Source organism: Thamnophis sirtalis, unplaced genomic scaffold (assembly GCF_051295495.1).
Source record: "Thamnophis sirtalis isolate CommonGarterSnake01/CBP01778 unplaced genomic scaffold, rThaSir2_p1.2 scaffold_4, whole genome shotgun sequence".
In the NCBI taxonomy this organism is placed as follows: Eukaryota; Metazoa; Chordata; class Lepidosauria; order Squamata; family Natricidae; genus Thamnophis; species Thamnophis sirtalis.
This window is the reverse complement of record NW_028261384.1, coordinates 6,426,434-6,450,137: the sequence shown is the minus strand read 5'-3', so window position 1 is coordinate 6,450,137 and position 23,704 is coordinate 6,426,434. Positions and strand designations below refer to the sequence as shown.

Genomic DNA, 23,704 nt, shown 5'->3' with positions numbered 1-23,704 from the left:
AGAGGCAGAGAGGGGGCCAGGGCCGCCCGACAATTATCAGCTACCTTTGGAGTTGGAGATCAGTGGGGCAGAAGAACAGCTTGGGCCTGTTCCCAATGTGCGCGTGCACAGAGCTGCCAGGAGAAGAGAACAGCTAAGGAACAAGGGTCAATTGGAGTAAAGGCAAAGGTGGACGCTGAATCCCCCCCCCCCCCCCCGAGGAAATAAAAAATGAGCGAAAGGAGAGGGGAGTTTGCAGGAGATAATTAGTTCCTTTCATGAATGTGAAGATTTGTTTGTAACTTCTAGAGACTCCTTACCAAGTATCTTTCTGGTACAGTGTTGCTTTTGGAAGCTATTGGCCTGGCAACTCTCCAAGCTTGATAAGATCTGTATTTGTAAATTCATCCTTGAAAGACTGTTTGCCAGGACTATGTGAATGAGTGGAATTCACATTAGCCTAATAAAAAGGGGTTTTGTAGGAACAAGAAGTCTGCTTTGTGAAGCCTAGGTCAGAACAGATTCTGAGATTTTAGCACAACGGACTGGAGGATTCTGGGAGCTGAAGTCCACACTTCAGCTTAAAAGTTGCCACGTTTGAGAAACCCTCTTTTAGTGCATGATCTCCTGAGCCAACCCCATACTTAGCTGCAAATCTTTAACCACCCTGATTTTGATTTCACCTTTTTTCCTGCTTCTTCAATTCAGACATTCGAATGGATTGGGAAAGTTACAACCAAGATAAAGATGATGACAAACTGATTGATCTCTTGGTGTTTTATGGCGCACAGTTTCCAATCAAGGATACCGATGGCAATGAGATCAATGTCCTGTGGGAATCAGACACCTCCTCTAAAAATGTATCTTTCACTTCTGACTCTACTTGGTCACGAATAAGGGAGAACCAGGTTAGTATGTGGACTGTTTAAAAAGTGTCATTTTCTTCCCTTGTAAAGGATTTCTCCAAAATAAGGTTTTCTTAGAATACATGGCATTTCTACAATACTACTATAGTCAGCAAGACATTTACAATTCTCTGTGATTCTACTTATGGTATAGAAAGGGTAAGTAGAAAATAATGTGGCCTTTCAGCCCAGGTGCACAAAGGGTGGATTTCTGCTATTTTTAGCAGCTGGGACAAATAAACCAACATTTACCTTGGTAATTTTGCAGGACACTTTGAAGGTATAGATTTATCTTGTCTGAAAACAGATATTTTGGGAGCACTGTGGGATTGCCTTTGTTTAAATAAAGACTCTAGACTGAGACTCTAGAAAGAGTGCAGAAAAGAGCAATAAAGATGATTAGGGGACTGGAGGTTAAAACATTTGAAGAACGGTTGCAGGAACTGGGTATGTCTAGTTTAATGAAAAGAAGGACTAGGGGAGACATGATAGCAGGGTTCCAATATCTCAGGCTGCCACAAAGAAGGGTGAGGGGGGGGGTTCTATCTATTCTCCAAAGCACCTGAGGGCAGGACAAGAAGCAATGGATGGAAACTAATCAATGCTCCAACACTGGAGGTTTTTAAGAAGAGATTGGACAATCATTTGTCTGAAATGTTATAGGGTTGCCTGCCTGAGCAGAGGGTTGGATTAGAGGACCTCCAAGGTCCCTTCCAACTCTGTTATTCTGTTCTGTTCTGTGGTATATTCTATGTTGTGTTGTATTGCGTTGTGTTCTATTCCAGTCCAGTCCAGTCCAGTCTAGTCTAAACTTTATTGTACTTCTATTTCTATTTCTTATTCTAATCTAGTCCAGTCCAGTGCAGTCCATTATCCTATCCTATTCTATTCTATTCTATTCTATTCTATTCTATCCTATCCTATCCTATCCTATCCTATCCTATCCTATCCTATCCTATCCTATCCTATCCTATCCTATCCTATTCTAAACTATTCATCAGCTGACTTCCCTTCCAAGTGGGGCAGTACTTTCTGTGCCCTATTTCCTTCATTCTCAGTTGATATTGCTTTCAGAGTTGCCATCATTCATAAGCAGCCGGTGAATAATAAAACACCTGGGGAGCTTCTCCTCTTGCTGTATCAACTTCTTTCCTGTCAAATCATGTGACTGTCGGAAGGGCCATTTGCACTCCTCAAACCCTCTGGTACAGTGTTTCTCATCCTTGACAAATTTAAGATAGGTTTATAGGTTTATAGGTTTATTGAAATTTGTAGGCCGCCCTTTTCCCTGAGGGGACTCAGGGCGGCTCACAGTAAACCAAGGGAGGGGGAATACGACAAGATGGGTGCATGTCAACTCCCAGAATTCCCCAGTCAGCGTGTTGGCTAGGGGATTCTGGGAATTGACGTCTGCCCATCTTAAAGTTGTCAAAGCTGAAGATCACCGCTCCACTCTTTCACTATAACAGAAGGTTTTAATCCTTGCTAGGGAAATTGTCCGTGCCATTGCAGCAATGAAAAAGATTAACACGACTTGATTTTTGTCCTTTAAAGGACAGTAGATGGACATTGCTTGTTCCATTTTGGCCAATGGAGTGTGGGAAATCACTCTGCAGCTGTAGCAGTAGACAGAGGATTTAGGGCGAGCAAGTGTAAGAAGGTTGGTCCCTACACATGATCTACTAAGAAGAGTATTCTGAAGCTGTTTTATGGCAGCTTCTAGGTAAGAATAGAAGGTTGAAGGACTGTGGTTTCCCTCCTTGACGTGCAATAAAAGCTGAAAAACTGTTTTCACGTTCATGGCTGAGCTTTGTTTCCTTCTGTCCCCACTGTGATTGCGATATTCAAAATGCAAAATTCCATCCACTTAAGTTACATCCGTACTGTTTCCAGCAGATATTCCAAGCAATTGTGCTGAATCACCTCTTTAGAATATAGCGGATGCTTGTATTTAATGTATATAACAAATTTTTGCTCCTGTCTCTATGGAATCACGTACCAGTCTTGGCAGGATTTTTTTTTTAACTTCTTCCCCACTTTCACTGTAGAATCTGGAGACGCTATTTGAGGATGATGAAGGAAGTTTTGATGACTCCCTCTGGGAACCACTGATGCTCAAGCCAATAATCTCCGTGGTCCTTCGACCTCACGAGGGTGTTCCCTCGGATTACCCGTTCTGCATCACCCCCAAACAGATCGTAAGTGGCAGCTCCCTTAGCCCAGGCTGGCACGGAATAGGAGGGGCGGAATGGGAGAAGTTGCCACGGCCAACTGGCGGTGGGACAACTCGTCACGACAACTCACCACGGCCAACTCGCTGCAGCCGGCTTGCCACAGCCAACTGGCCATGGGAAAATTCATCACAGCCAACGTGCTGTGATGAGACGATGGGATGGGGAAATTCTACAATTAATCTAATGATTTAAGTATTTTAAAATGTATTTTAATTTTTGTCACCACGTTTCATTCTGCCCCTCCTATGGCATCCTTTTTTAAAATAATTCTATTCCATCATTTCTTTGATATTACTGTAACTCTTGTCCCTCAGCAAGTTGTCTGGGGGCTGATTGGCTGTCGGAGGTGTCCTAGAACCCTTTAGATAGGAAATAGTGCAGAGCAGTGGTGGGTTTCCATTTTTTTAACTACCGGTTCACTCATGTGCGCACACTCGTGCATGATGCTTTTGCACATGCGCAGAAGCATCCGGGCTTCTGGGCGGAGCCTACCACCACTACTACTGGTTTTCCCGATCCGGGCCGAACCAAGAGCAACCCACCTCTGATAAGAAAGGAGGTGGGAGACTGAGAAGGTCAACAGCCACCTTTCTGTTTTTGCTGTCTCCATAGTGTTCCAGGGAGTGGTGTGACACTCCGTTTCCTCCCAGTTCCTCAGATTTCAGTTTTAAAAAAAAAAATCAGAAGTCTGGTAGCACATTTTCCGACTAACTATTGTTTTTTAAAAAAAAAATCAGAAGAGTTTGCATATTGTAGGACCTTTCGGAATTTTGGCCACCCACCCAACCATCTCTCCAACTTGGGTAGGGTAGTACTTTCTCCATCATGGCAGTTTTAAGATGGGTGGACTTCAAGTCCTAGAATTCCCAGTCAAAGGGGAAGTTAGGTTGACGGGGGAATTCTGGGAGATGCACTTGAATCAGGGGTCCCTAAACTTGGCAACTTTTAAGACTTGTGGACTTCAGGCCTTAAAGTTGAAGTCCACAAATCTTAAAAGTTGCCAAGTTTGAAGACCCCTGCACTAGATGGTCAAAAACAATGAAAGTTCTCTGTATCTCTGTCATCTTTTGATGCTTGTCCAAAATCTGCAGGCCAGGGCAGCATGGGAAATTTTGGGAGTTGAAGCCCACTCATCTTAAAATTTTGCCAAGGCGGAGAACGCTGACCTTATACCTTCACCCCTGCTGCTATCCCTTTCTTTTGGTGGATTCTTTGAATAAGATACGACTGTTGTTTCCAGGTTATCCCTGCAGGTGGCACTGCTGCCATTCACATCTCCTTTACTCCTCTGATGCTTCCGGAAATCATCCATAAGTTCGAATGTGAAGGTTTTGCACTTGGCTTCATGAGTCTGGACAGCGAGGTACATAAAGAAAGCAAGGGTCATTTGCATTTTTCGGGGAGTTCTTTTCTTCTTCTTCTTTCTCTTTTGCTCTCCAGAAAATCAGGCTTTTCTGCAGAAGGAGTAAGCTGTGATGATGCTTATTTTGTGGGTGTGATGTACAAGATATCTGTATCCCCCCTTAGATGAGTTTTCCTCTCTGTCCCCCAGCGAAATACATTCACCAGGGCTTCTCAACCATTAACGAAGCATTTTCAGAGAAGGGGGAGAGTTTTTAATTCATTTTTTTTCCAACTCAGTCACATGTGCCTCTATCAGGATCCAATCTAGAAGCTGGGGGAGACACTTCTCGCCGTTCTGTACGGCATTTTGTCAATCAACTGGTAACAGACATGGGTTTTACTCCAGTGCTTCAAAGGGGGATGATGCTGAAGAGTTAGCCAAGTTGGCAGCTGTGTTGGCCAATCCCCTGGCATTTTGATACGGTCCTTAAAATCCTCCGATTTATTGATGAGATTCGGCCCAAATTTAGGTTTTATAAATTGCTTGCTAACTAAACTCCACCACTCAGCCTTTTACTTACTGTCAGTTGCCGGGATTTATTTATTTAAGAACCAAATGTATCTGGCTGCCCATCTCACAAGAAGAGAGATCAAAATAGAAGTTTTTAAGAAGATATTGGACAACCATTTGTCTGAAGTGGTGTAGGGTTTCCTGCCTAAGCAGGGGGTTGGACTAGAAGACCTCCAAGGTCCCTTCCAACTCTGTTATTCTACTCTATTCTATTCTAAGATCAGGCAGGGAGGACATGTTATGGACCCCCATCAGCCGAAGAACTCCAACCGGCGGGGTCCCAAGAAGAGAGCCTTCTCTGATGCTGCCCCCAGTTGGTGGAATATTCTGCCCCCGATGGTGAGGAGGGGCACCACTATTTTGGTCCTCTGTAAAGCTATAAAAGCCTTGCTTTGGGGGCTTACGGAAGAGCACACGAACCTGGGCTGGTTACATTCTGAAAACCCTCCCTGCATCTTCTAATTGACTTTTAGTATTAATTTTCATTCCATCCTTGCCTTGTCTATGGAGGTTCTCAGTCATCCAGGCCATGGTTGCCCCAAAAGTGCTTTTTCAAAAGGCAACTGCTTCTTCATTTGTTTCTTGGATTGGTTCTGGGAGGCAGGATGAGTACCGACACTTTTTCCCTCACAAGGAATAAGGTAGTGAATCACAAGGCAGCTGACACTAACAACTTCTAGCTGGCGTGTTGAGTACTAAACAAACGATAAGTACTGGGACAGAATTTTCACATCAAAACACATTGGGTACAGGTAGTCCTCAAATTATGACCACAACTGAGCCCAACATTTTTGTTCTTAAATGAGACATTTGTTAAATGAATTTTGTTCCATTTATGACCTCCCTTGCCTCAGTTGTTAAGTGAATCCCTGCAGTTGATAAGTTAGTAACCTGGCTGTTAAGTGAATCTGGCTTCCCCGTTGACTCTGCTGGTCAGAAGGTCACAAAAGGTCACATGACCCTGGGACACTACAGCCGTCATAAGTATGAATCATTTGCCAAGTGTTCGAATTTTTATTGTGTGGCCTTAGGGATGCTGCATTGATAAATAAGTGTGTAAAACAGTCATAAGTCACTGTTTTCAGTCAGGTTGTAACTTTGAATGCTCACTAAATGAATTGTTATAGGTCACCTGAATCTGAGATTAGAGATGATTATGCTGTAAGGTAACTTAATGTGAATGATAAAACTGCCTTTCAAATGAGCTGGAACCAATATGAGGGGCGGGGAGAGGGAATCAAGGAAAACTCCCCTTTTTCATAACTATGTATAGGTAGCCTTCAAGTTACAACGGTTCATTTAGTGACAGTTCAAAGTTACAATGGAACTGAAAATGTGACGTGATGATTTTTCACAATTATGGCCACTGCAACATCCCCATGGTCACATGATCAAAATTCAGACACCTGGCAACTGACTCAAAATTATGACGGTTGCAGTGTCCCAGGACAAGAAAAGCCAATGGGGAAGCCAGATTCACTTAACAACTGTTTTACTAACTTCACAACTGCAGCGATTCACTTAATAACGGTGGCAAGGAAGGTAATAAAACAGGACAAAATTAATTGTCTTACTTAGCAATGGAACTTTTCGGTTCAATTGGGGTAATAAGTCAAGGAGAACAGTAGAACAATAATATTTATATATTAAAGTTATTGAGGTAAATTGAATGAACTGAATGCCCTTCCCAATCTAGTTTCATCCCTTTTGACTTTCCCCTCTCTCAGATTATCCGGGAAGTACCTGGGAAAGTAACTCGTGAAGATGGACACTTGCTTGCCCCTCTGAGGATCGATTTGCAAGCATTCGTCAAACCTGCTTTGTAAGCCAATACTGGGTGTGAAAGGGGCATATTACAAAATATGACTTTATGACTTACCGTATTTTTTGGAGTATAAGACACACTGAAGTATAAGACGCACCAAGGTTTTAAAGAGGCAAATTAAAAAAAAAAGTTTTTGCACTCTGTGGACCGCCCAAAAATGAATAGCCTTTAGGAGGCTTATAGAGTGCTCCTGGGGGGTGCCCCCCCCAATGGCCCATTTTTTGCAAAAGGGGGCCCATTTTTTTTGCAAAAAAGGGGCATGGATAGCCTTTAGAGGCTTATAGAGTGCTCCTGGGGGCTGTGGAGGGCAAAACTGAGGGAAAAATGGCCCGTTTCTCTCTAATTTCTCCCCTCCCCAGCCCCCAGGAGCACTCTGAAAGCCACCTACAGGCACCGCACTGCCATTTTGGTGAAGGGGGCGGGGTTTCAGGAGGCAAAAAATGCTGTATTCAGTGTATAAGACTCAACCTCTTTTTTGAGGGGAAAAAGTTCATCTTATACTCCGAAAAATATGGTATTTATTTTATTTATCTATTAGATTTTTTATCCTGCCTTTGTTACTTTATAAGTACAGGCAGTCCTCGACTTACAACAGTTTATTTAGTGACTCTTCAAAGTTACAACAGCGCTAAAAAAAGTGACATAACAATTTTTCACACTTATGGACCGTTGCAGCATCCCCATGGTCACGTGATCACAATTCAGACATTTGGCAACTGACTCGTATTTATGACTGTGGCAGTGTCCTGGGGTCCGTGATCCCCTTTTGTGACCTTTTAACAAGCAAAGTCAATGGGGAAGCCAGATTCACTTAACAACTGTGCTAACTAATGTGAGAACTGCAATGACTCACTTAACAAGGGCGGCAAGAGAGGTCATAAAATGGGGTGAACCTCACTTAGCAACATTAATTTTGGGCTTAATTATGAGGACTACTTGTAACTCAAAATGGCAAATATACATAATTGTCAGGCCTGTCCCACCTTGGATCTTCAGGAAAGAAAGACCCTTGACTCCATCGGTAGTGAAAAGTGGTTACTGCATAGCAAAGCCAGATCAGAATATTTCCGTTTAAACCAAAGTTGTTTTCGCTTCTCCAGGGCCCTTTCCTCGGTTAATGTCCAATGGTATTCAGACTGGGTGTTTTCATAGCAGTACCAAAGTTAGGCACCTCTTTAGTGGGCATTCACATTGTCATACCAGGGGTGGTGTTTACTTAACTTTCCCTACCAGTTGGCAAATGAGAGCACGCCGACCCACCTACGATTTCCACCACCGGTTTGGGCGAACCGAACCAGCTGAATATCACCTCTGGTTCTTACGCTTGTGTCCTTGGATCTTCCAGGCTCTGTTCTTGGCTGGCACCTTTGGTTCCCCTCATCCTGTCATCCTCCCTCCCTATATTCCCTTACTCCTCCTCCCCGCTTTTATGGCAGGAAGCCATCAGAGCAAACCAAGCTGAAGCAATGTGAGAAATTTGAGATTTGAGAAGTTTATTTATATGCCGCCCTTTTCCCTGGGGGGACTCAGGGCGGCTTACAACTCGAAAAGGTGGGTGGGAAACAAATGTGATGGCAGACCTGACCCAAAATTCTCCTATCTCCTCCTGTTTCCTTCAGAACAACAACCCTGTGAAGTGTGTTGGTTGACTTTGGTCCTGGCCCAAAGTCACCTTGCCAACACTAGGATAAGGATTTACAGTCGCCTGATGATTGGCCCAGAATCACCCAGCTGTCTAAAGCGGAACTAGAACTCATGTCTTCTGGTTTCTAGGCTAGCACCTTAAGCGTTGGGCAGCTGATTTTTGGGTCTCTGTCATGCATGCGTGTTGGGCGGAGCGCATACAGGAGACACGTGCGCATGCATTGGGGGCAGGGGGGGTCACGTGCACATGCGATGGGCAGGAGGGAAATACAGGGGGTGTGAATGTGCAGGGACTGAGGGAGCACAGGGGGATTGGGTGCTCATGCGTTGGGGGGCAGGGGGCACTTTCAGCACATGACGACAAAAATGTTAGCCATCACTGGCTTAGATGTTCCTTGTCATTCTTCCCAACTCTACCATTCTTTTGGTGTCCTGTGGTGCCCCCTAAAATTACTTGTCCTTTCAAAAGTACTTCAGGTAGAGCTGGAGAAGTTGCCATTCCAGCACTTTTGGTCCCTAAAAGTATCTTCTGTATCTTCTGTTCCTAGAACATGGTTGCCCATTTCTAGGAGATGCACCACAAGGACGGGATAGTTGTTCCCATTCTATCCCTGGAGGACAGGAGCCTTCAGCCTTGGAAACTTTAAGACTTGTAGATTTCAACACCCAGAATTCCTCAGCCAGCCATCAATTGTCAAGTTTGGGATTGTTAAAGTTGCCAAGTTTAGAGACCCCTGACCTAGAGCACTTGTCCTCCAGGGCAGGGGTCACCAACCTTTCGGACCTCAGGGACCACTAAATTCATGATTTTAAATCCCGCGGACCACTAATAGGATCTGCCTAATGACTGCCTAGGTGGGAGTGGCAAGGTGGTCATGTGACTGGGTAGGTGTGGCCAACTTGATGTCACTTAATGTGGAGGGATGCCTTGACGGCCTCTACTTCCCCGTCCCCTCTTCTCCCAGCCACTCCTCACCTGAGCCTACCCGGGCTCCTTAGGGCCCCAACAGGAAGCAGTTGCTGGAGCTAAGCAGCCCCCAGGAGAAAGAGTTGGCAAAACAGCTCAGTTCGAATTGGATGTGACCAAGAAGGAGGCTCAGCAGAAGCATCTCACTGAGGACTAGGAGCATGGGCTTTCCAAGCAGAGGGAAGACCTGCGGGAGTGCAAGGCCAGGTGCCGGCGCCTGGAGGCTCAGTGGGCTGAGATGGTCAGCCAGTTCCAGGCCATGATGCAGTCCCACTGGAACGAGGCCCTCTGACTCTTTGCCACCATTATTGCTTCCCTCCAGCCTTTGCCCAAAGCCCCCCACCAGGAGGCTGAAGCAGACCCCAAGTCAGAATTTGTGCCCCCCTCTAACCCCCACAAAAATTCCCCGAAGGGGGAGACACTCTGCAGCAACACAAGTGTGTTCATTGCACTTATCCGTCCCAGGGGCTGTAGTTTGAGGACCCCTGATTTATTGCAATATAAAAAAATGCAAATATTTCTCTGCGGATCACCAAAATTTCCTCACGGACCACCAGTTGGTGACCGCTGATCCAGAGATTGGTGTATGGTTTCCATCTTTATTTTCATTTTCTTCATCGTTTTCTGGAATTTGGAAGAGTGTTCTTCGATGCTTAACTTTTCCTACTCTATTTTTTCTCCTTTTCCAGTAAGTCACAATATTCTGCTTTCTTCCTGCAGGTTGACAGTTGAAACGGATTACGAGAGAGGGTTGGTGTTCCATGCAGCGGCTAGCAGCTTAATCCCAAAATCTCTGGCCATGGATGTAAGTCATGGCTTTCTGCTTCTGAAATTGCCAAAATGCTTGCGCTTTGCGGAAAAGGAAATATATAACTTTCATAACATATTTGCTTTTTTTGGAAAAAAAAAAGTCATTTTGGAGCAGGCACACCGAACTCGTCCAAGAATAATTAGAAGGGAGATAGAGAGAACTTTGTAAGTGAATAAGAAGCCACTATTTCATGTGGAACAACTCTGATTTGTTCCTAGAATCAGCTAATTGTTCACAACACATTAGCCATAAAATAATAACTGAAAATGTAAGCGATGTTGGGAAAACATCCCAAACTGTTGGGCTTGCCTTCACCAGCAGTAGCCAGAAAAGGCTAGTTCTTGACTTACAACCATTCGTTTAGTGACTGTACAAAGTTGGCAAGGAAGGTTGTAAAATGGGGCAAAACTCACTTAATAACTGTCTTCGACCCCAGCCTGGCTATCCCCCAAATGTTTCCCATGTGATGCCATCTCAAATACAAATTAGTTCAGAAATTCCTATAACTTTTACAGTAAAATATTTTTTTACATTTTTTCATGTTTGTCTGATACTGCAGAAGGTTTTCTACCAATAGGAGCTGTCTGACTGTATCCAAGTAAGAGTTAGTCCTTGACTTGTGACTGCAATTGAGCCCAACATTTCTGTTGCTAAGCAAGACACTTGTTAAATGAGTTTTTCCCCCTTTACGAATTTTCCTGCCACGGTTGCTAAGTGAATTACCCCAATTGTTAAATTAGTAACGTGGGTTGTTAAGCTTCCCTGTTGACTTTGCTTGTCAGAAGGTTGCAAAAGGGGATCACGTGACCCTGGGACACTGCAACCGTCATAAAGATGAGCCAGTTGCCAGAATTTTGATGATGTAACAATGGGGAAGCTGGAACGGTCATGTGAAAAATGTCTCGTTACTTTTTTCAATGCTGTTGTAATTTCTAAACAATTACTAAACAAATGGTTGTAAGTTGAGGATTACCTTCAGTTGCAAAATGGCAGTAGCAATAGTAATAGCACTTAGACTTACATATTGCTTTACAGTTCTTTACAGCCCTCTCTAAACAGTTTACAGAGTCAGCCTCTGGCCCCCAACAATCTGGGTCCTCATTTTACCCAGGATGGATAAGATGGAAGGCTGAGTCAACCTTGAGCCTCGTGAGATTCGAACTGCCAAATTGCAGTCAGCCAGGAGTCAGAAGTAGCCTGCAGTACTGCACTCTAACCACTGCATCACTGTTGCTGTTTCTGCTATTCCTAAAAAAAAAATTTGGCTTTTCAGACTGAGACAGGGATGCAATTTATTTTAGTTTATGCAAACCCCTACTCACCATTTGCTCCCATGCATTGACACACTATATCCCCTCCCCTTTGGCCCCTAATTCCTGCTTTTTACAGCCCCCAATAATTTGGGTCTTCATTTTACCCACCTCAGAAGGATGGAAGGCTGGGTCAACCTTGAACCCGTGAGAATCGAACTGCTGAACTGCTGGCAGTCAGCAACCAGCAGAAGTAGCGTGTAATGCTGCATTCTAACTACTGTGCCAACTCGGCTCTTCATTTGGGGTGTTGGAAGTCCTACAAGGGGGCCAGGCGAAGGAAGGGCATCTGTCCTAGAAATCCCACGTCTGAAACGCAATGGGGTGAACGGATTCTGGTTTTTTTCCTCCCTCCTTCAGGTGCTAACCTATTCAGCCACCACTCTGAATGTGAAACTCACCAATAACACAGAGACCCCTCTGGCCTTCAACCTTATTTTGTCAACTCCCTTCTCCATATCCGGCGTGGACCCTGAACACAGCCTGAAAACATCTCAGAGTGAAAGAGATGAAGGAGGGGCACACCTGCTGCTCTACACCTTAGAAAATATGCTGGTACGTTCTTGTTCAAGGGACATTGGGCAGCTCAGGATCACAGCAGGTTAGATCAAGGTGGACCTAAAAATGAGCGGGGTGTGTGTGTGTGGCGGCAGCCAAAAAAAGCTAGCACAATCCTTGGTGGTTTAAATAGAGGCATAGAAACAAAATCAGTATTAGTACCGCTCAGTGGCTAAGACACCGAGCATGTCAGTCAGAAAGTCAGCAGTTCAGCGGTTCGAATCCCTAGCACCACATAGTGGAGTGAGCTCCCGTGACTTGTCCCAGCTTCTGCCAACCTAGCAGTTCGAAAGTACGTAAAAATGCAAGTAGAAAAATAGGAACCACCTTTGGTGGGAAAGTCACAGCGTTCCGTGCACCTTTGATATTTAGTCATGCTGGCCACATGACCATGGAGAGTTTTTCAAACAGCGCTGGCTCTTCGGCTTAGAAACAGAGATGAGCACTTCCCCCTAGAGTCAGGAACGGCTATCTCATATGTGCGGGGAACCTTTACCTTTATAAAGTAAGGCCACACGTGGAATACTGCATCCAGTTTTAGTCACCATGTTATAAAAAAGATGTTGAGACTTTGGGAAAAGTGCAGTGAAGAACAACTGGAATGATTAAAGATCTGGAGATTAAAACATATGAAGAACGGTTGCAAGCTTTGGATACGACTAGTCTAGAGAAAAGAAGGACTAGGGGGTGACATAATAGCAGTGTTCCAGTATTTGAGGGGCTTCCACAAAGAAGAGGGAGTCAACTTTATTTCCAAAGCAACAGAAGGCAAAAGAAGAAGCTAATCTAGGAGAGAAGCAACAAAGAACTAAGTAGAAACTTCCTGACAGAACAATTAACCAGTGGAACTACTCGCTTCCAGAAGTTGTGGATGCTCCATCACTGGAGGCTTGTAAGAAGAGATTGAAAAGCCATTCAAGTGGAGTAGTACAAGGTTTCCTGTGTGAGCAGGGGGTGGACTAGAAGGCCTCCAAGGTCCCTTCCAACTCTTTTTATGATTGATTTAAATAAATAAATAAATAAAAATGAGTTTTAATTTAGAAGGAATTGATCTCTGAGAGAGAGATTTGCAGTGCTCCTCCAACGGCTGATGTGACCATAGAGAAATCCTCTTGTTGCCATGGTCTGTTTTTCTCTCCCAGTGGCCTCCTTGTAGCTTGGATGAAAACTTTAAATCACCTCACTGTTTTCATAGACCAATCAAGGAGTTGGACAGGAGGTCTTCTAGTCAAAAGGATTTACCCTGGAAAACATGCTTGTGCATAAGTACATAGTCCGTTTGCATGGTACGGTTATTGAAATTGGCTAAACCAGCAATACAGGCAGTCCTCAAATTACAACAGTTCATTTAGTGACTGTTCAAAGTTACAATGGCACTGAAAAAGTGACTTATGACTGTTTTTCACACTTACAACCATTGCGGCATCCCCATGGTCACGTGATCAAAATTCAGACTTTTGGCAACTGGTTCCAGTGACGTGCGGTGAGGTTTATGGCTGGTGAGGCAAAAAGAAAAAAAGCAGATTTTGGCCGCCCCACTGCTATGTCTGACATAGAGGCGTCCCGCGTGCCTCCTCTACATAAGGAATTTTTCGGCTTTTAACCCTTGCTTAACTCTGCTGGAGTGATCATAAAGTCAGACTAGATGAGGCACGTGGTTCTCCTGTATCCTCCTGCAGAGGGCCCTTTTTTAGAGGCTTTTTTAAACAGTTTAGCACTAAGCAGAGTCAGCCACTGTGACTCTGGGAGCAACTAGCTCAGCCTTTTTCCTTTTACATTTTCCTTTTCTTTTCATGATGACAGTGGTGAGGGTCTGCCTCCCCTGCCTCCCCTGACTGCACGTCACTGACTGGTTCATATTTATGACCCACACGGTCATATGATTCCCTTCTGTGACTTTCTGATAAGCAAAGACGATGAGGAAGCCAGATTCACTTAACAACCATGTTACTAGCTTAACAGCTGCAGTGATTCACTTAACCACTGTGGCAAGAAAGATCATAAAATGGAGCAAAATTCACTGAACAAATGTCTCATTTAGCAATAAACATTTTGGCCTCGACTGTGGTTGTGAGTTGAGGACTACCTAGAATCCAGTTGCCTGTTTCTTTAACTCTTAGCCACCCTGCCAACTTACCTCTGTGCTTTGCCCTTTATATCCGGTTCTTCATAGGTGAAAGTGTCATTTCTCACAACCCTTGAGTTACTCACTTACCAACATCTCCCAGAGGACCATCTGCCATCAGGACTTCAAGTGATCCAGGAGGACAGCGGGGAGAAAATCATGGAGTTTAAACAAGATCTTATCATCGAGTACAGCAACAAAGCTACGCAGGTAAGCGGAAGCGGGGGGGAAATAGCGTCTGTCATTTTTATTTGTCCAAGTTCATGCAGATGACAAATCCAACAGAAGGACGTACAGGGCTCCCTTGGGGTGAATCCCATAATTATTTTACTTTCTTGCACATCTCCAGCGCCAGGGTGGCCCAGTGGGTAGAATTCGGTATTGCAGGCTGACTCTGCCCACTGCCAGCAGTTCAATCCTGACTGGCTCAAGGTTGACTCATCCTTCCAACCTTCCGAAGTCAGTAAAATGAGGACCCAGGTTGTTGGGGGAGAAAAGGCTGTCTCTAAAGCATTGTGAAGTGGTATATAAGTCTAAGTACTATTGCTATTGCTACCATCCATGGAAATTTTGGAAGGCTTGAATTGGGACATATTCTCTATCAGAATGGACTATTAAACCATTTTTAGCTGTAGCTCCTCCACAGCCTTTCATAAATCCATTTTTCTTGGTATATCCAGAATGGAGCCTTTGCTCAGCACTGAGCAGCTGAATCTGAACTTTCTACCTTCTTCTTAAAAAAGAAAATCAAAATGTCATCAGTTTCATTATGTTCCTTGCACCTATCCAGAAAACTGTTGGTATTGAAGGCAATAAATGTACAATATTAAATAGTTGATATAGAATATTGATTACTGAAATATGAAAGAAGAGGATATCTATTCTAGAGGCCATTGTACATAGTTCGACTGGATTTTGCCAAGTATTGGGGTTGGATGGATTTTGAAAGAAATGTATTTCTGGAAAATACTTTCTGCATCTTACTTTGGTTTCAAATATTGCTGCCATTCATCTAGTTTGCTTGAAGCAGAGACTAATAACCCTCTTCCAACTATCATGTTTTATTAAAAGGCTTAAGCTTTGTGAGGTGCAAGTCCATTCATCAGATGCATGAAATGGTTTTGGAAACAAAACCAGCCACTGGGGTGTGTAACAATTATTGCACATAATGCATATGTGCAAGTGAAGCAAAATATCCATTTGTTGGTTGGTTGCTTAAATACAATTTAGAATACACCTTATTCCAAACAATTTGGTTGCCTTATTCTTTAAAAAGGTAGGAAGAATTAAAAAAATGAAAAACAAATCTTAGAACAGTGTTTCTCAACCTTGGCAACTTTCAGACATGTGGTCTTCAAACTTCCAGAAAGCTGGCTGTAGAATTCTGGGAATTGAAGTTCATGTCCTATAGAGCTTAGCTACCATCTTGCCCCAAAGCCTGGAAGGACAGCCATGTTTTCAGAGACTTTCTTCATTTAATTTGTGGCGTGGCATGATGACGTCACAACATACGTGACCACCATGCCATTATGGTTTCTTCGAGATGCCCTTGCCCACAAAGCTCACACCCAGATCCCGCCTTAGATACGTACTAGAATATTTCTTTTTCCAGCCAGGGAAGACCTTAGCCTCCTCAGAATATTTTTCATGATCCCCTCAAAATCTTCGGCATTTGATCTCGTTGCAGGTGCTCCCCCTGACTGCATACCTGACCATCCCAGTACTTGAGCTTTCTTGTGAAACAATTGATTTTGAAACCTGCCTGGTTAACCAAACGAGATCTGAAGGGGCACTTCTGGTGAACCGCAGTGGATGCAGAAGCTACTGGGCAGTTCTCTTGCGTAAGAGAAATGGTTGAACTGGTTTTCCTTGTACTGATGCAGAGTTCCTTATAGAGAACCCTTAAATTAAACTCTTCTCTTAAATTCTACTTTTTTTCTTTTCTTTTCTTTTTTTTGTTGCAAATTCTGAAATAAGAGATATTCTAGAATCAGAATCGAAGACATTACCTGCATTTTGATATAGTGAATGTTTAGGAGTTTGTGTTATTTTTAGGTACATGATACAGATAGATGATAGATAGATAGATAGATAGATAGATAGATAGATAGATAGATAGATAGATAGATAGATAGATAGATAGATAGACAGACAGACAGACAGACAGACAGACAATATTTGAGCTAATTTGGAGATGTGGTGAAGGTATTGGCCTTGATGCCAGGAGGTGGTGAATTCTAGTGCTACTTTAGGCGTGAAGCCAGCTGGGTGACTTTGTGCTAATCATTAGGAGACTGGGAGTTCTAGTCCCGCCTTAGGCACAAAAGTGATTTGGATAACCTTGGGCTCTCTTGCATATCATACGTATATATGTGTGTGTGTATGTATGTATGTATGTATGTATGTGTGTGTGTGTGTGTGTGTGTATATATCTATATCTATATATCTATATCTATCTATCTATCTATCTATCTATCTATCTATCTATCTATCTATCTATCTATATACACACACACATACACATACATACATACATACATATATACACACACACACACACACATATCCACCTCACAGGGATGTTGTTGGGAAAATAGGAGAAACAAGAAAGCGTATTAGATATGTTTGCTTCCCTAAGTTACTTATAAATTAATAAAGGCAGGAGTAAAAAAAAACACAAATGAATAAATATTCTTGGCAGCAGCCAAGAATTAGTCAAGGATGATAGATTATCTTTCTTTTAAGAATATCTGTTGAAACTTTAACCAGTACTTCTTAATTTCATTTTAAAGCTGAAGATGAGCGACATAAGGATCCTGAAGTGTTTTCCATCTCCCCAAGTAGTGGCATCCTTGAGGCCCGCAAAGGTAGCACTGGTACCAAAGCCCAACTGGTGGTCCATTTCACCCCAAGGTAGGTCAGGAGAAGACCCTCGTGGTTCTTTTGCATGCCCCAAGCTCCAGACGAGCTGCCTGATCTGAGCCAGGGATGATAACTGTATTATCCTTGTTAATTGCCCATGAGGGAAAAACAATTGGACCGCACCATGGGAAATTGGTGGCGAAAATTATTTTGCCACAGCATGGGCTTACTCCACCTCAAGAAAATAAGGTGGGAAGGACACTTCCCCCCCCCCCTTTTTTGAAATTTCCCAAGATTCAAAATGGCATCGCTTGGGGAATTTTCATGGAGGGATAGAAAATGTTTTTGCTTTCCAAAGCCACGCCGCTCCCATTCCCATTTAAAAACTCTTGGGCAGGGTGCGTGAAATTATGCATTTCAGTCTTACCACTTCTGAAATAGGATGGTGAATCTTTTCAGCACCGAGTGCCCAAGCTGGAATGCATGTCATAGCACCAGAAACCTGGAAGACCAGCTGGCTGGCTCATGCATGCCTGGTTTTTGGCAGGCTTTGGCTGTTTTCCCACGCCATTATGGGCCCGCATTTCAGTGCTCCTCAAACGGCTGATGTGGCTAGAGAAATCCTCTTGTTGCTATGGTCTGTTTTTCTCTCCCAGTGGCCTCCTTGTAGCTTGGATGAAAACTTTAAATCACCTCACTGTTTTCATAGACCAATCAAGGAGTTGGACAGGAGGTCTTCTAGTCAAAAGGATTTACCCTGGAAAACATGCTTGTGCATAAGTACATAGTCCGTTTGCACGGTACGGTTATTGAAATTGGCTAAATCAGCAATACAGGCAGTCCTCAATTTACAACAGTTCATTTAGTGACTGTTCAAAGTTACGACGACGCTGAAAAAGTGAGTTTTTCACACTTACAACCATTGCGGCATCCCCATGGCCACGTGATCAAAATTCAGACCCTTGTCAACTGGCTCATATTTATGACGGTTGCAGTGTCCTGGGGTCACATGATCCCATTTTGCAGACTTCCGGCAAGCGAACCCAATGGGGAAGCCAGATTCGCCTAACGACTGTGTTACGAAAGACCGTGAAATGGGGTAAAAGCCACTTACCAAATGTCTTACTTAGCAACAGAAACGTTGGGCCCAGACATGGTGCTTATTGAAGGACCACCTGGACATGCAGGCCCTTTAACTTGGCTTGGACTAAGAGTGGATAAAAGGTCAACGGAAGCCGAATGGGACAACCTGCCTCAGCCCATTCGCTGTGGCCAACCCACCATGGCCAACTCGCCACGGGATAACTTGTTGCAAGACAATTCAACAATTCAGTTTAATTCAGTGTTTCTCAACCTTGGTGCTATGCTGGCTGGGGGATTCTGGGAGTTGAAGTCCACAGGACTTAAAGTCACCAAGGTTGAGAAACACCGTGACCCGTCAAAACCGCGTTCCACAAAAGCGCGGTCGACGAAATCGCGTATGTGACATCAACACAACGCGACGAAAAAGATCGAAAAATTGAAATAAAAATTAAATTACAGCAAGCCGATTCACATAAAGGTAAGGGTTAGGTTAAGGGTTAGGGTTACGTTTTTCGTTAGGTTAAGGGTTAGGTTTAGAGTTAGGTTTAGGGTTAGGGTTAGGTTTGGGGGGGTTAGGGTAAGGTTTTCGCTTTATTTTTACATTTTTTGATCTTTTTCGTCGCGCTGTGATGACGTCACATACGCGCTTTCGTCAACCGCGATTTTGTCGTCCGTGGTTTTGTGGTGGAACCGAGAAACACTGGTTTAATTACTTAAAATATAATAAAAAAAATATTTTAAGGCTTGTCATTCACTTTTTATTTTGCCCCTCCTTTGGCATTCTTTGTTGATTGTATTGATACTATTCTTTTGAGTCTATCAATAAGTCCCCGTTGATTCTGCTTGTCGGAAGTTCACAAAAGGCGGGATCGTGTGAACCCCCCCCCCCCAACTGTCATAAATATGATTCAGTTGCCAAGCCTCTGATTTATCATCATTGGACCGCAGGGATGTGGTGACAGTCGTGAAGTGTGAACACCATTCATAAATCACTTTCTTCCGATGCTATTGTAACTTTGAGTGGCCGCTAAACGAAGGATAGTAAGTTGAGGACCGCCAGTACTCCTAATACAATGCAATTCTCTGCAATTCATTTCGAATGCAATTCTTGGCTGATGGGGTGGCCTGTTTATTTAGCTTGGTTTAGAAACTAAGACGCTGAGCTTGTTGATCAGAAAGGTCGGCAGTTCGGCGGTTCGAATCCCTAGCGCTGCATAACAGAGTGAGCTCCCGTGACTTGTCCCAGCTTCTGTCAACCTAGTAGTTCAAAAGCACATAAAAATGCAAGTAGAAAAATAGAGACCACCTTTGGTGGGAAGGGAACAGTGTTATGTGTGCCTTTGGCGTTGAATCATGCTGGCCACATGACCACAGAGACGTCTTCCGACAGCGCTGGCTCTTCGGATTTGAAACGGAGATGAGCACCGCCCCCTCTAGAGTCTGGAACATATGTTCTGTTCAACGATTTATTCGCTTTCAGTGTAACTCATGTCCTCCAGCGAGTTGTCCTGTGGCGAGTTGGCCATGGGGAGTTTCCAGTCACAGGCAGGAGAGACCCCTTCAATTACCTCCTCACGACCCATTAGATCGCATAGATTGGGCCTCCTCCGAGTTCCATCCGCCAGTCAGTGTCGACTGGCAACCACGCGGAGGAGAGCCTTTTCAGTAGCAGCTCCGACCCTTTGGAACGATCTCCCCGTGGAGATTCGTACCCTCACCACCCTCCAGACCTTCCGCACAGCCCTCAAGACCTGGCTATCCCGTCAGGCCTGGGGTTAAAGATTATACTCCATCCCCGCCCGAATGTTGAATGAATGTTGCTTTACTCTTTTAATTATGTATTGTCCTATATGTCTTTGTATGTTTCCCCTTCCTATATAAGTTGTAAGCCGCCCTGAGTCCCCTCAGGGAAAAGGGCGGCCTATAAATAAACTTAACCTAACCTAACCTAACCTTTCTGTCAAAGGGAGGACTCGCTTCTTAGCCTTTCTCTCATTTCAGAGACAGTGTGGACTATGAAACCACAGTGACCGTGGTTGGGATGCTGGGGGAGAAGCCCTGCCTGCTTCTTGTCCAAGGAAAGGGCTCCTACGATGAGAAGTATGAAGACCTGCTCAAGGGCAGCTGAAGAAGCAGCCTCGGGGGACTTCCGGCAAGCAGCTTAACAGTAGCTGGGTTTTTTTGTTTTTTTTTTAATACTAGAGAAAAATAAAATATTTCTATATCTCTGACTTGGGTGCAAGCTTGACTTCTCAAATAAGGATCCTGCTTCTGCATAGAGCAGGGGTGTCCAAACTTGGAAACTTTAAGACTTGTGGACTTCATTTTCCAGAATTCCCCAGCCAGTTCCCAGGTTTGGACACCCCTTCCGCACAGCCCTTAAGATCTGGCTATCCCGCCAGGCCTGGGGTTAAAGATTATAATCCGTCCCCACCCGAATGATGAAGGTTGCTCTATTTTTAATTATGTATGTTTTATACGTCATTGTATGTATCCCCTCCCACATAAGTTGTAAGCTGCCCTGAGTCCCCTCAGGGAAAAGGGCGGCCTATAAATAAACTTATACTATACTATACTACTACTATACTACTACTATACTATACTATACTATACTATACTATACTATACTATACTATACTATACTATACTATACTATACTATACTATACTATACTATACTATACTATACTATACTATACTATACTGGCATAAAATAATAGAGTTGGAAGGGACCTCCAGCCCCCTGCTCGATCAAGAGACCCTATAACTGGGATGGCGAACCTATAGCACGCGCACCACAGGTGGCACGTGGAGCCATTTATCAGGGCACACGAGGCGTTGCCCTGTCAGCTGGCCAACAAGCATGTGCGCGGTGGCCTGCTGAGTTTAGCCTTTTTTAAAGCCATTTTTCACCCTCCCCAGGCTCCAGAGGCTTTATAGGAGCCTGGGGAGGGTGAAAAGAGCCTCCCCCTGCCCCCCATCCGGAGGCTTCAGGGAAAAGAGAGCGCAAAAAAAACGGCCCTATGGGCAAACCGGAAGTTTGGGAACAGACTTCCAGGTTGCTCATAGGGTCGGTTTAAGCCCTCCGGAGGCTTCAGGGACTTTCAGGAGGGCTTAAACCGACCCTACGAGCAAACTAGAAGTGACTTCCGGTTTACTTGTAGGGCTGTTTTTTGTCCTTCAGAGGTTTCAGGGAAGTCTCCTGAAGGTCCCTGAAGCCTCTGGGGGGGACGAGGGAGGCTGTTTTCACCCTCCCCAGGCTCCTATAAAGCCTCTGGAGCCTGGGGAGGGCGAAAAAAGCATGCATAAAATGTGGTGGGAGCGCCTATCATGCGCACATGTGCACTGAGGGGGTTACATGTTGCATTATGGATGTGGAACACCTGCGCACGACCCCCCCTTGCGCTCCCCCCACTTATGGCACGCGAGCCAAAAGAGGTTCACCATCACTGCCCTATACCCTTTCAGACAGATGGCTGTCCAATCTCTTGTTAAAAACTTCTAGCGTTGGAGCATCCACTTCTGGAGGCAAGTTGTTCCACTGGTTAATTGTTTTCCCTTTCTGGGAATCTTTCCTTAGTTTTAGGTTGCTTGTCTCCTTGGTTAATTTCTAAGCCTTGTTTCTTGTCTGGCCTTCAGGTGCTTTGGAGAACAGATTGACCCCACTCCCTTATCTTTTTTAGGAGTCCCTCAAATATTGGAAGACTGCTATCGTGTTGCTCCTAGTCCTTCTTTTCATTAGACTAAACATATCTAGTTCCTGTCTGCGTATGTTTTGGCTTCGAGGGTGACCAAAGTATTTTCACCAGGCAGGCTTTGCCACAGGGCAGCTCTAATGATAACCTGCCTACCCTGGAGGCCTTTGAAATACTCGACAAAGTAACTGCACTCACGTAATATGCTGTTGAACTGATCCTTTAACTGTGGTTTAGAGATAGTCAATGAGAATAGAGCTGGGAGGAACCTTGGAGGTCTTCTAGTCCAGCCCGCTGCTCAAGCAGGAGACCCTATGCTATTTCAGACAGGTGGCTGTCAGGTCTGTTCTTAAAAATCTCCACAACTTCTGAAGGCAAGATGTTCCACGGGTTAGTTGTCCTCACTTTAGGAAGTTTCTCATTAGTTGTAGGTTGCTCCTTTCCTTGAATTAAGAAGAAACTTCCTAACGGTCTTCAAATTATATCTGTAATGGAGCCTGGTCACTACAGTTGTAAGTGGTAACAGTCATTAAATAGGCCAATCATACAACCAAATCCAACTTTATTTTTTATTTTTTTTTGTGGTGGACCTTAGATGAAACCATTGCTTGCTGTAGCATAGTTTTGCTGAAAACTGTGAGTGCTGGTTTTCAGCAAAACCATCGTAAAACGCAGTCACATAACCACGTGATGCTATGCAACCAGTCTTAAGGACTATCTGAGTAAATCACAAGTTCTGCTTTGGCTTAACAAATTTGGTAATCAATCCGGATGAATTATGGATGAATTTCATACAATACATGAACAGCTTGGCTTGTTTTTGGAGTTAACTTGGGTTTTTTTTTAAATAGCCTTTTAAATAGATTAAGAATCACAAAGTAATAGAGGTGAAAGGGTTCCTGGAGATCTTCTAGTCCAACCCCCTGCTCAAGCAGGAAACCTATGCCCTTTCAGACAAATGTTGTCCAATCTTTTCTTTAAAAACTTCCAGTGATGAAGCAACCACAACTTCTGTAGCCAAGCTGTTCCATCAATTGTTCTCCTTGCCAGGAATTTTCTCCTTAATTCCAGGTTGGTTCTTCGCTTGATGTTTCCATCCATTGTTTCTTGTCCTGCCTTCAGATGCTTTGGAGAATAGGTTTAGTTCCTCCTTTTTTGTTGCAGCTTCTTAGATATTAGAAGACTGCTCTCATGTCTCCCCTTAGCCCTTCTTTTCGTTAAACTAGACACACCCAGTTCCTGCAACTGTTTTAGCCTCCAGGCCCCTAATGCTCTTTTTGTGCTCTTCGCTGCACTTTCCAGAGCAGGCGTGTCAAACACAGAGCTGGATACAGCCCACGCCAGCCCTGCAAGGACGAAAACAATCCCGATTTGTGTCATGATACGGCCCACGATGCGATCAGGTTGACACCCCTGTTCTAGAGAGTCAACATATCTTGTGGCAACCAAAACTGCATTATTACAAGTTTGATTTTATTAAAGCTTTGTAAAGCAGTATTAACACTTCGTGTGGTCTTGATTCTATCCCTGTTAATTGTACTGGCATTTTTGGTGGCTGCTGTGCATGGCTGGCTCATATTTAGGTGGTTGTCCACTTGGACTCCCAAGAAGCCCTCTCACATTTACTACCACTGAGCCAGGTTATCACCCATTCTATACCTGTGCATTTGGCTTTTCTTGCCTAAATGTAGAACCTCACTTTTCTCCACGCTGAATTTCATTTTGTTAGATAGGGCCCTGTGTTCATGTCTGTTGAGATCCTTCTGTATCCTGAGCCTGTCTTCTGGAGCGT

The 23,704-nt window shown here is 44.1% G+C and overlaps 1 protein-coding gene across 2 annotated transcripts in view; it reads left to right on the top strand.

Moving 5' to 3' along the window:
* The window catches only part of DLEC1 (DLEC1 cilia and flagella associated protein), a 78,233-nt gene extending 57,784 nt beyond the window's left edge, over positions 1 to 20,449 (top strand). The window contains exons 29-38 of one of the 2 annotated variants that reach the window (XM_087712416.1): positions 688 to 887; positions 2,933 to 3,082; positions 4,359 to 4,481; positions 6,761 to 6,855; positions 10,190 to 10,274; positions 11,951 to 12,145; positions 14,322 to 14,483; positions 15,961 to 16,114; positions 17,066 to 17,186; positions 20,220 to 20,449. In XM_087712416.1, coding sequence (XP_087568542.1) covers positions 688 to 887; positions 2,933 to 3,082; positions 4,359 to 4,481; positions 6,761 to 6,855; positions 10,190 to 10,274; positions 11,951 to 12,145; positions 14,322 to 14,483; positions 15,961 to 16,114; positions 17,066 to 17,186; positions 20,220 to 20,346 — 1,412 coding nt within the window. In that variant the 3' untranslated portion in view covers positions 20,347 to 20,449. Of the gene's footprint in view, positions 1 to 687; positions 888 to 2,932; positions 3,083 to 4,358; positions 4,482 to 6,760; positions 6,856 to 10,189; positions 10,275 to 11,950; positions 12,146 to 14,321; positions 14,484 to 15,960; positions 16,115 to 17,065; positions 17,191 to 20,219 lie in introns of those variants that run through there. The other variant, XM_087712417.1, reaches the window with a different exon arrangement.
* The last annotated feature ends 3,255 nt before the right edge of the window (positions 20,450 to 23,704 follow it).